General features: G+C 29.3%; 1 protein-coding gene across 1 annotated transcript; it reads right to left on the reverse strand.

The window, feature by feature from the left end:
* Positions 1-94: 94 nt before the first annotated feature.
* On the reverse strand, positions 95-502 carry LOC129296020 (WAT1-related protein At1g68170-like; the record flags this gene model as incomplete). Its single annotated transcript, XM_054934621.1, has 2 exons — positions 350-502; positions 95-249 (listed from the first exon to the last, which is right to left on the reverse strand). Coding segments are annotated over exons 1-2 (308 nt in total), but the record flags the coding sequence as incomplete, so codon positions are not given.
* Between the last annotated feature and the right edge of the window lie 12,817 nt (positions 503-13,319).

The following is a 13,319-nucleotide window of genomic DNA, read 5'->3' on the forward strand; positions in this document are numbered from 1 at the left end:
TATTATAACATCAAATTACATATCTAGCCAAAAGAAAAAGATCAAACTATGTAAAAAAGAAAAATCTTATAAATCAAGCAAAAGAAGTACGTACCTTCCAAGATGTAGCTTCTCATCTAACATGAAACAACCAGCCAAGGCTACAAAGACAAGCATGAGAGGATTGAAAGCAGATACATAAACAGGGCCTCTCATGTGCATACACCATGACATCACCACTAATACCATTACACCAGACACAACTATTCCCTATATCATTATTATTAAAATTAATTCACCACAATAACAAAAATTGATTAATCCAAAAAAAAACTTCTCATATTAATATGAACAATAATGACATATATACCGAGTAAGCTATAGTAAGAAGCCTAACACTCCAACACAACTTCCATTGAGTCATATCTCTTTCAAGAGAGAGAGCAAAAACAATAGATATGATTGCTACAACCACACTCATCAAAGCTGTGCTAGAGTAATGACATGGGTAACTTTCACTCATCTTTGTCTATATTAATGCAATAACCCAAAGAAAAAATATGTTTAATATGTAATAAAATGAAAAATGACAAGTAAAAGAAGTAAAATGATCATATATTGAGAAGCAGACCTAAATAATAAGCCATAGAGCATAACTACACTACAATAGAATAAGCTAAATATGACACCTTATATTTAACAATTATAAGTGTAAAACAACAAATAAAAAAGGCGGTAAATACTTGATAGTTATTTCAAAATAACCGTCAAGTATTTAGTACATATTTGATGGTTATATTCACGTAATCGTCAAATATATCTGCATCCCATATTTGAATTTTTTATAAATATATTTGACACTTGTTTGCTAATAACCGTCAAGTATATTTTGGTATACTTGATGGTTATTTGTAAACAAGAATCAAATAAATAATTTAAATGAAAAAAAAAAAAAAATTAATTACTTGACGCTTGTTTATTAATAACCGTCAAGTATGGCTGCATTTTATTTGACGGTATTTTAATAACAAGTGTCAAGTAAGGAATACTTGACGGTTATTATGAAATAACCATCAAATATTGCCTTTTAAATTTATACTCAATAACCTTTCATTTTCACATTTCTGCAACTTAAACATTTTTGAAAACACACCCAGAGTGCTTGAAAATCATTTTTCGTCACCAAAATAGCCTAAAAACATAGATTTGGACTCGATTCTTCGTGGGTTTTGCTCATGGGTTCCATTTTTTGGGGTTCGTGTGTTGTTCATTCATCGAAGTCTTCATTTCGGGCATTTTGGGTTTGTTCTCCATTTTTTATATGTAAGTTTAATTTCTCATTCATCTTTTAATTCATTTTTGAGTCTAGTATTTAGGATAAATCTGACTTCAAATTCCCCTACTTGCTTTTCAACAGTGCAAAATGCGAGTTGTCTTCTTTCCTCCTTCCCCTGCTTTCTTCTTCATCCTCGTGCTCTGCCTCTCTTAAGTAAGTTGGCCTATCCTTCTTCCTTGTGGTATTGTTATCAATTAATTGTAATTAGGGAGTTGATTGGAATTAACAATTGGAATATGAATTTTTTTGTTCATTAGAACCATGATTTGTGATTGAATGTATATAGGCTTTGGTTTTTAGTTCTTTGTTAGTTACAAAATTAAATTTAAGATTATATGAAAATTAATTTACTGTTAGGTATTATATGAATTTGTTAAAAATTTGCTTCCCTTGTTGTGGTGATGGTGATTAATTTGTTGTTGGATAACTTGATTAGATATGATTGACTTGTATTGAATTTATAGGACAAAATTTTTGTATTAATTGTTGCTATGGATAATTTGATTAGGTATAAGTATTATATGTGAATTGTGAATGATGGAATTTTTGAATAAAGAGAGGGTTCAAAACCTGAAAAACTCTTTTTTTAAGTTATTATGCTGTCGAATTTTTTGGGATAAAATTTTTATATCAATTTTTGTTGGGTAACTTGATTGAGTATAATTAAGGTATGTAGCTGCACATATTGAGGAAACCTTTGAAGAGGTAGCTCAGGCCGTGTTTAACATGTGAATAGTAGCAGTGGTTAGACCCAATTAGTTTTGATATACACATTTATTTATTTTTTGGTCAATTTTATGTTTGAGGCCAATTAAGTTTGAAATTTTAACTTGTAAAGTAGGCAAAGTTATAGATTTTTTATGGCATCGGGTTTAGGGTATAGGTAGATATAGGAGATTAAAGATATTTGGATTGTAATTTTAATATAAATAATGATTCAATTGTTTTTTATTATTGGCTGGCTAGTATATATATCTGATTGCTTTGTATTTGTAGGGGACTGCTTGAAAAGGAGCCCCCAACTTTAAAAAAAAAAGCACATTATAAATACTTGACAGTTATTTAGAAAGAAACATCAACTACAACTTTACTTGATGGTTCTTTCGAAATAACCGTCAAGTATGCATACTTATTTGACAATTATCAAATATTTGGCACACAGAATTTGCAAAATATATATGACAATTGTTTCGAAATAACCGTCAAATATACTAAATACTTGATGGTTATTTCATAATAACCGTCAAGTATATTGATACAGTATACGATAATGTTTAAGTGATTACTTGACTGTTATTTTAAACTATCAAGTGGTCTCTAAAATATTTGACAATTTTTAACTGTCAAATAAATATATGATGCCCCATTACTTGACGATTAAAAACCGTTAAAGAATTTTTAAAATAACCGTCAAGTAAGGAAGTATTCTGTAGTAGTGTTAGAGTGGCTTCCTAGAGTGCAAAGACCACCTAAGAGGGTGTTACTATCAAAGGAAGACTGCAGTGATACCTCGTGTCCATTACGATGATGCATGAGTGTGGCGTGGAAAGAGCCTGTGTGTATTTCTAAACCTTTGAAAAATGTTAGAATCATAGCCCCACTTATTCCTATCATTGTTCCAACAATCTTGGCTTTTCCTGATGCTGTTCGTAAACCCAAACTTTCCAAGCTATTCATCATAATTTCATAAATAAGTCATATTATAATATAATTCATGATTTGTAATTTTCATATGCTAATTTGTGGTGATAGTATTGTATAGCAATTTAATTTACTCTTTAAACATTTGCTCAATTATTGATTTAGCTCCTTTAGTTTTTTGATTTAAAGAAATATAGGGAATGAGTTGTAGTGAATAAAAAAAATTATTGTTTTGAGTTGAGAAACTGTAAGGATTAAATTGTTTTGCAAAGTTCAGGGATTGAATTGATAATGAATTAAACATTTAGTAACCAAGAATTGCATTTCCTCATAAACAAAAATTGCAAGAAAGTTGGTTGGAGGAAAAAAGAAAAAGGTTCACACAAAGAACCATAAAAGAAGGAAATTTATGTGGGCATGAAATCAGAAAGGTGCTCAACGTTTAAACCTAATTAATCAAAGTTATATATTTGTGAGAAAAGAACAATGAGAAATGAAGGATAGGACTAAGAAATATAAGAAATTGTGCTAAAATAAAAAAAAGAAGAAAGAAAGTTCTAAATGCAAGGACACTTACGGGAAACAAACAGCCATTATAAAGGTGATGGCTGGAACAAGGTTGGCCATCACTGTAGCAAATGTTGCTGATGTTAAAGCCAGTGCTTCCATGTATAAGTTTTGCGACAATGATCCTCCACGTATATAACAATTCATATATCATCATAATATTAGTTACTTTATTTAATTTATTTGTCCCAGAATAATATCAAACAAACCATGTCTAGAGAAAAAAACTTATAAAAGAAAAAAAGCAAACCATTGTTGAGGAAAGAATAACTTCTTTTAGTAGATAAATACGATACATATATATAGATTCAAACTAATAATTGTTTACCATTATATTTGCAATTAGATTTTTTTTTTTGCCAACATATTTGCAATTATATTTTGAGTTTGGAAATTCCAAGGTAAGAAATTATATGAATATTTTTAAAATAGAAATTAATGAGTAAGTCATACACTCCTGCGTTAAGAAAAATTAATTTTGACCGTTAATTAATAAAAAATAATAGTAAATAAAATCAAAATTACAGAACATGTAATAGCCCTAAAAAAATTAAAAAAAAAAGATAAATGAAATGATAAATAAATTAAATGATTTTTTTTTCAATTGATATTTTATTTTATTGTTTTAGTTATATAATAAATAGGGAGTAATGGTTCAGTGGAAACTATGTCAGTTGTTATTTGGAGGTATGGGGTTCGAATCTTACCTATACTAATGGAAATTTCATTTTTTGTTGGCATTGAACGAAGTTACCAAAATGCCCTTACCTCTTGTGCGATTTTAGAAAATATCCATTGGGTTTCTTATAATTTTTCCTAATAAACTTTATCTCTTTAAATTTCCTTTCCTTTGTCGGTCAAGAACAAAGCACGAGGGGAGAGAGGGAGAGAAATCCTGGATCTAGAAATTTCAAGCTTCTCTATCTTCTCCATCCATCTTCTCCGTCTTCTTTATCTATTCTCATATGTCGTCAGTGTTGATGAGTCTATAAGCTTCGTCTGCCACTGCAAGGAGTTTGGTTGTGAGTTCTCCCAGGTGTGATGTCAATCGCTTCCCTCTTCCTTGTTGTGACGTTGTTTGGTGTGCATGTGGGCTTTGAATTTCAGTTCCCCTCCTCTGTTTTTGATGCTGTGAAAGGATGCATCGAATGGTCTTCTCCCTCTTCCTTGTGCAGTGTCGTAGGTTCTTTCTCCTCCTTCTCTGCTCACGTCGTTGCTGGTTCAAGGTAGGAGATTTAGTTCTTTTCCTTCGCCAATTGTGTGTGCGTGTGTATTGTTTGATTGGGGTTGCAATTAGTTATTTCTTGCTCCTGAGCGTGGAAGAGGAGAATAGGTGGAGTGTGATCCAGTTGAAACTTTAATTTTCAATAGGAAACTATGCTTTAAGCCCTTTGATTATTGTAAGAGGCAAGGTGGGTAACCTTTTCATATTTGAACTAATTATTATTATTTTTTTTTAGAAGTTTGATAAACTTGAAATTAACATAGAAACTGTTAGAATGATATTTGATAAGAAATTAGTTTGGAATTAGAGGTTAAGATTTGATGTTTACAAGTTGTTAGATGAAATGTTTATTAGGTGGACTCTGCTTGAATATGTATTTTTCTGAATTTTCACTAATTTTTTTATAAGCATACTTGGTATAGGTTATTGATGCATTAACTTGAGATTTAAGGAAGAATTGATTAGCTAAGCTCTTGAGAGTCATATGGTTGATACTTACAAACATTAATGTTGTTTAATTATTTAATCTTAATATGCATGAAAGATGTTCAATGACTTGAGAGAGTAAATGTGGGGGTGTGTGTGTGTGTGTAGATGTGCTTATACGCACCCTGATTAATGTTTAGTTACATAATTCAAAGAATGGTTGGGAAAACAAATTAAAGTATAAGCAATTTGTTAGATGGGGAAGTAGGCATGTAAAGTATTAAAAGGACAGAAGAAATTAAGACTTGGTTGATTAAATTATAATGATTTGAAACCAATTCACTATAGTGTTTTCAATATTGGAAAATAACTTATTTAACTAAAGTAAGGCCATTAAATCTTTCTTTATATTGAAGAGGATGCTAAGAGGAAGGAAGAGTTGATTGAAGTTCTAAGAAATGAATTCTGATACTCGGGCATATTATAGGTAAGTGGATAGCGTCCCAACTGATTTTTCAATAAAGATTTCCTTTACTATAATAGTACATTTGTTTGCAAAATTGTTTTAGTAACAACGATGTGGTTATTGAATAGTTTTGAAATTTTAATTAATTAATAAATATAAGTTTGGACTTTGATTATGAGATTTCATTCTATCGAACATTAGATTAATACAGAGAATGATTCATGCGAGTTTGACTTTGAAAATGAAAATTTTATTGTGAAAGTGATGATTTTCTTGCATGTTATAAAATGGATTTGAAGAGAATTTTGTACAGAACACTGATTGCTAACGGCAGTTCCGTTAGCCCTTAGAGCGTCATGGTTCACCTAGCTAGCAGAGTGCTTATAGGAGGTGCTGGAATAGGGGGATGGTTATTCGTGAGCATTGTACTCACGTTTGATTTCGTGGCTTTGAGCCACGTTTGGTTAGCATTACCCTCGTGGACTATATGTCCACAATTATTTCGTAGCTTCGACTGCATTTGGTTACTTACCCTTATGGACTGTGGGTCCACATTTGTCTTTGTAGCACAAGCCACATTTAGTTATTTATTCTCGTGGACTGTGTGCCCACATTTGTTAATTATTCTGATAAGTTCCTATAATTATGAATCCAATTATTTGATGATTTATACTCCATTAGTTTTTATTTAGTAATTTATTTACAAGTCTTTATTTCATTTATGTAACTTCTTAAAATCAAGTGATATTAACATTTGCTATGATAGCTCAATAGTTTAAGATTTTATTCAAAATTTTATATAACCATTTTATTCTAAAGTTTATACATTTTTTTATGGAAATTATTGTTTCTTTATCTTACATGATTATTTTAAACTTTTCTATTTATTCATGTTAAATTATTTATTGTTGGGACGTTATTCATTGAAAAATTATTTTGGTCTCAGATAGCATAATTGACACTGTACATCTTGCTTACCAATGATGGATGTTTGCAAAACAGAATGAAGGCTTGTTCTGTAAATATGTCTTATGGATATAAATATGAAATTTATATGTTATGTCATGAGATATATGATTAGGTGCTCCAAATAACTTATAATTAGAATCCTTAGTTTATTATACATTTTGTCTGCTGGTGGAAGGAGCCGAGCTCCTGATTAATATAATGTTTAAGGAAAATTTTGGTGATACAGAATTTTTGAGAGATCTTATTTACAAAGGAGGTTCTATCAAAATTTTTACAAAATGTTGAAATAATTATTATAATGATTAGTATCAATAGTATTAAAATGTTAGTGAATAACTGAGTACATTTTAATTAAATAAAATAAACCTTGACTTTATGGCTTACGATATATATGATGTGGTTCATATCCTATGCCGGTCACCCCTTATTTTGGGGCGTGATAGAACAAGACCAAAATTTTATTGATCTTTTTCTGAAAACTTAATTTGAATCATTTTCTATAATTTTTGAGATTTTTTATGGTCAATTAATGGTTAAGTTTAATTTTTGTTAACGGCAGGGGTTTAAAGGTCCAATCCTGAACCATTTAAATAAGGGTCAAATTACATAAAACAATCATTTTTAGGGAAACTATATATACATATACATCCACATATACATACACATATACATATGTGCTTTATCTGATTTTCTCTTTTGTGAATATAGACTAGCTACTAGCTAGCTCATGAGTTTAGACTTGGAATGAATCCAATTAGAACCTTACAAGCTCATGCGCATTGGTACTATATTGAGTCTATTTTATTTTCTTCTCTACTATTTCTTTTTCTATACTATGTGTTGAAGACAAAGGGCTTTGCCAAATTTAGGGCTGTCTGTTAAATAACTCCTTCATATTTAGTAGTGCAATTACATACATACATACATACATATAAAATATAGCCTTTAATATCATTCTTTGTCAAGTTATTATGAACTATTCCTATTTGGTTTCCCATTGGTTCAATTGGAAGATATATTTAGGATACGTATCAACTTTTTATTTATTTATTATTTAATTATATAAAGAGTTAATAAGAAAATTAACAATTAGATGCTTTTAGAAGTATAATTTTATGCGGGGAGGTTTTTTCTTTTGGTGATTAAAAGTAAAAGAATCATTTTATAATTTTTTGGTATTTTATATATCTGATAAAAATTATATCTATCCCATATAATATGCCAAATGAACATATTATATTTAAACTAGCTAGTTATTCCAATATGAACAGAAAAGCAGAAACGCACCCAAATTTGATATACTTACCCAAATAAACCACAAAGAAAGGCTTGAAACAGTGTCTTCCAAGTCATCTTTGGTCTCTTGTTCCTGAAATTGGTTTACCTTTCATCATTATTTAATGAAAAACAAGGCACAAATAAATATTCATTGAAACTATTGTCAGATATAAGACGAAACTGACCATTCCAGAACAAGAGCAAGGGGAGCCATGAAAACGGCGGTGAAGAGAAAGCGATAGGCAACCAAAACTCTTAGGTTCGTGCCGTCATTGACGGCGAGCTTGTAGAGCACATTAACAGCCGCGAACGCTATCTGAACCATCACCATTAACAACATCGGCTTCAATCCTACCGCCACATTACAGACATCTGCTGTCGTCGTCGTCGTCGTCATCGTCACAACCACCGGCGCTACTGCTTGCGAGAAGAATTGGTTAGGGGGAGAGGGAGAGAGAATGAAGAATGGATATTGATTGTTGTGTGTGATAAGCGTGAGGGGGAAGGTTAAGAGAGAATGGACGCGCCTTGTGTGTCACAATGATGCGTCGCAAATTGGAAACCGATGCGTCGCAAAATGGAAACAGGACGGGAAAGGGTAGTCTGGGGCAACACCAGTGAAAATACAATATAGTCCCTACTAAACTATTGATAAAGACATTACTAGCCTGTATCAGTATCAGTAAAGTATCAGATAAGAGTGAGGGTGAAGGTTAAGAGGTCATTCACGAAGAAAATGAGGAGCCCAAGCGGATCTATCTTCGGCGCTTATCACCTTGCTCATCAGGGTACAATTTAGACCATTTAGATTTTTAACCTCGATGAGCCAAATTTAAAGAATTGATTTAATAATTTTATTTTATATTTTTTAAAATAAAAATTTATAAAAGTTATAAGAAAGTTTTAATAATTTTTTCATGACTAATCTGATCTATATTAAATTTGAAAGGCCCAATTTAATATTAAAATTTTTATATTTTTGTATATATTGACTATACAGATGTCTTTTTTATAATCCAAATTTAAAATTTTTTATTTTTTATTTTTTAAAAAATTTCTAGTTAAAAGATCATATATTTTATTTATCAAAATAAAAAATAAAAACTTTCAATATGGACCTTGCAGATAAAAATTTAATATACTAAAATTTTCAAAATATATATAAATAGTCAATTTATAAAAATTATAATATTACATTGGACCACCCAAATTAAATAAGTACTATTTAAATTGATGATGAACAAATTTATCAACAAAATTTATAAATTTTTATTTTAGTAAATATAAAATTAAAATTAAAAAAAATTTCGATTATCCTAATTTTTTGTGGTTGACGTTGCTGACCACCGAAGATGGACTGAACTTAAGACAAATGTACAATTTCCTAAGAAGAAAGGAGGAAGGGAAGCGACGCCATCGTTTCCGTATGCGAACGTGGAAAGTGAAAACGGCTCACGTGACTGTTTGACACGTGCGAGTGGATCCCCTTCATCCACTCACACTATTAGCCCGTTGTCTCTCGCATCACCCCGATTTTTTGTCACCCGCCAATTTTGAATATTAAAATATGAAAATCTTAAAGGTGTAATTCCCAGGATTGAAAAAACTGGGATTACCAGCAGGATTCTCGTTGTCATACTCAAAGGATTATCTGTAAAATAAAAATTCAGCTTTTTTAAAGATACTGCAGTTAAAAATTTGCCGGTTCTTTAAATTAAAGTTCAAATCGTAGTCATTTGGCCAAGTTCTACAAATGGCTAACAAGTCTCTCTGAATCAGTTCAAGAGCTAGCAACATGGTTCTAGCGGAGAGGAAAGCAAATAGTTACTATTTCTGTTAAAAAATGTAAAGTATTTTTTGAAGAGTTGGATATTTAAAAATATAAGATATTTTTAATTTTTTAAGGTATAATCATTATTTTTTTTAAAGTGTCTCTATTAATAAATGATTTTATATTTATTGTAGTGTGTTTAATAGAGATAAATATAAAAAAATATGATTAATTTAAAAATAAATAATTACTTCATTGAGAGATAAAATTATTTTAAAAATATTTTATATTTTTAAATGAAGAGAGCATCTCTTGCTTGATTTTTCTTTGAGTCACACGAAATGGAAAGCAGCCGCTTCAGAATGGAAGAGAGGGGTTTGGGAGGAAGAGGGACGAGGGTTTTCAAAACTCTCAAGACTATTGAGGGGAAAGTCTCGTGTTTATGAGTTAATATAGCTTTGGTGTTTGCCCAAAACCACCAAGATGCCATTGAGACAAAAGTGATTTATTTTCTATTTAATATTCCCTCCATTTAAAAATATAAGATATTTTTTTACAAAGTTAAATGTTAAAATATAAGACATTTTTAATTATTTAAGGTATAATTATTGTTTTTTTTAAAGTGCCTTTATTAATAATGACTTTATATTTATTGTAGAGTGTTTAATAAAAAAATATAAAAAAATAAAATTAATTTAAAAATAAATAATTATTTTATTAAAAATAAAATTTAATTAAAAATATTTTATATTTTTAAACAAAGAGAGTAACTGCAAGTAGCCTAAATTTTGAGCGCTTATGTTTGTCAATTTCATATGCCGTACTCTTGAGATAAATTATTCAAAAAAAAAAGAATTCAAAAAGGAAATAATTTACTTTAAAAAATTACTTTACTGTTCCAGACGGACAATGTCTCAACCAATTTATTAGTATGTATTTATAACTTTAAACCGAAGGGCCAATAATCCAATATAAAAGAGTGTGCATGAAAGGGAAAGTAAATTGATATTTGTGGGCCCACTGAATCTCAACAAGCAGCACCAGCTGCTGCTGAAATAGCTATTTTTAAAGTTGCCCATATATATATATATCTATATGGTGTTTGATATTTATATTTATTAATACTTTTTAATATATATTTATAAAATATTAAAATATTATTTTTTTAATTTTAAAAATTTTAATTTTTAATAAAATATTTAATACTTCTAAATACGAGTTAATACTTTAAAGCTGATACTTCAAAGTTATTTTTAAAAAACTAAATTTTATTAAATATTGAGATATTAATCTTTCTTATTCCTAATATATTTCTATGATTTGCTTTTAAAGTCAAAGATTAGATTTTTCTTCAAAAAATAAGTTTTAGATATAATGATGAAATATGCGATAATAGTTAATTAAAATAATTAGGATTTGTTTAAGATATTAGAATTATCTATTAGATATATTGAAACAAAGATATTTGTCCATTAGAATTAGGATTTATTTTTTTATTTTATCATTATCTTAGATTGATTTATGTTTAATAAAATAGGATATTATCATCTTATCAGTATCTTTTTAAATTAGATTTAGGACTTAGAATAAGATTCATTGTTTTATTATTATTTTATCATTTTAGAACTCTAAAAGAAGAAATAGGGTTTTCATTTATATTCAGTTTTGAATATTATTAAATAGCATTTTTTAGAGTTTTGGCCTTTTTCCTCTTTCTTTCTCTCTCTTCCCCCTCTCCCTTCCTATTTTCCATCAATTTGGTACTAGACTCTGATTCCACCTCCCTTCCATGGGTTACTTTTCTAGTTGAGATCCATAAAGTAATCCAAATCTTTCTTAAAGCCACAGATCATCATATCAAAATATTTAAAAGGTATTTTTCACTCCATATATTCATGATTTTATATGGGATATTATCATAAATGTCCATGCAGGGAGTGCCAAAATTATTATGGCATCCCACCTCTATATGTTAGGCATTCATAATATCAAAAAGGCTACCATAGGAAAATAATCGAAGAACAACACCAATACTAGTATGCATATGACTAATGGTGCAACTATGAAGCACATCATAGGGTTAAATATACATGATAGATTGCTGAGGATGAAATTTTTAGTACTAAATTTGAAAGGCAAATAGCTGAGGTTAAATGCTACAATGCTGAATCCAATACTAAATTGAAACATCAAATTCAAGAAGGTGCACATCTAATTGAAAAGATAAAGAAGATGTTCCAACATATTACAGAGTTGTTGATTTACTAAAACTTGGCTATATTAAAACTCCCATGGAGCATAACCATGAGAGTGGTTTGTCCACCCCAGCACCATTACCACCACAAGCTCTATTAGAAATTCCAGCAAAAATTCCTCTACTTGCTATGCAATTGGCACCTTCCCAATGTGATCAACTAGAACTAGCCTCACCTTAATATAGATTCACCTCATCTACAAGCTGTACCTATCAAGAATGTCCTATCACTTAACAAGAAGCTTCAACAGTATCTTATCTGTTGGACAGGTTTTTCAAAAATTCAAAATAATCATTGTTGTCCTCCACATGATATAATTCGTTGCTACCTCACTTGGTAAAAGGAATTTTCATATCTGTGCACATAAATGAAATTTTATCCTACTCTTCCCTCCCAAACTAATTTGTGCTTTTATTTTAACTCATCAAGAGATGAGCTTTTCAAGTGGGAGAGAAATGATGGAATATGGAATAATTGTTTAGTAAGAAAATTAGGGTGCATTTAAGATATTAAGATTATCTATTAGAGATATTTAAATAAGGATATTTATCCATTAGAATTAGGATTTATTAATTTATTTTATCATTACCTTAGATTTATTTATATTTAATAAAATAGGATATTATCATTTTATTAGTATCTTTTTAAATTAGATTTATGATTTAGATTTAGATTCATTATTTTATTATTATTATTTTATCATTTTATAACTCCAAATAGATATAGGGTTTTCATTTGTATTCAACTTTGAATATTATTTAGTAGAATTTTTGAGAGTTTTGGCATTCCCATCTTTCTTTCTCTCTCCTCCTCCTTTCTCTTCTCTCTCTTCCCCATCTCCCCATCTTCTTTTACATCATATAATAAAATGATAAAAGTTATATTTTTAAATTATAAAAATGTAGAAATATAATCTTTTGGCATATAACCCCTAAGTAAGAAACTATTAACAGAGACTAGATAATAGGCAATAGGTAGAGATGGAATAAAAATATAATTAATGATTATGTTTTGCTTGGTATTACTATAAAGGGACTATATATGTATGCTAGTTTATATATTTTATAAATTAAAATTATATTTTTAATGTTTTATAGTTTTTTATAAATATATTTGTATGTATTGAAAACATATCATATTTTATAATTTTTAAAATAAAAATATTAATATATCGAATACACATCATAGCCAATATGCATATCAAAATCTATTGTGCTTCATGGGCAACAGCGTTTGATAGTAGGCTAACACAGTTGTTTCAGGTCGTCCATCGCTAGTGAAAAAAGTTTACAAATTTATTTTAAAATTATCATTAATTAAATTGGGAATAATTGAGAATCTGAAAAGCAGCCCAACTAGTTTATTTCACATATATTCAACAGCACATGTAAAACAATATAAAATTT

This window comes from Prosopis cineraria, unplaced genomic scaffold, assembly GCF_029017545.1.
Source record: "Prosopis cineraria cultivar Desert tree isolate PC_DT_omini unplaced genomic scaffold, ASM2901754v1 PC238, whole genome shotgun sequence".
Lineage (NCBI taxonomy): Eukaryota > Viridiplantae > Streptophyta > Magnoliopsida > Fabales > Fabaceae > Prosopis > Prosopis cineraria.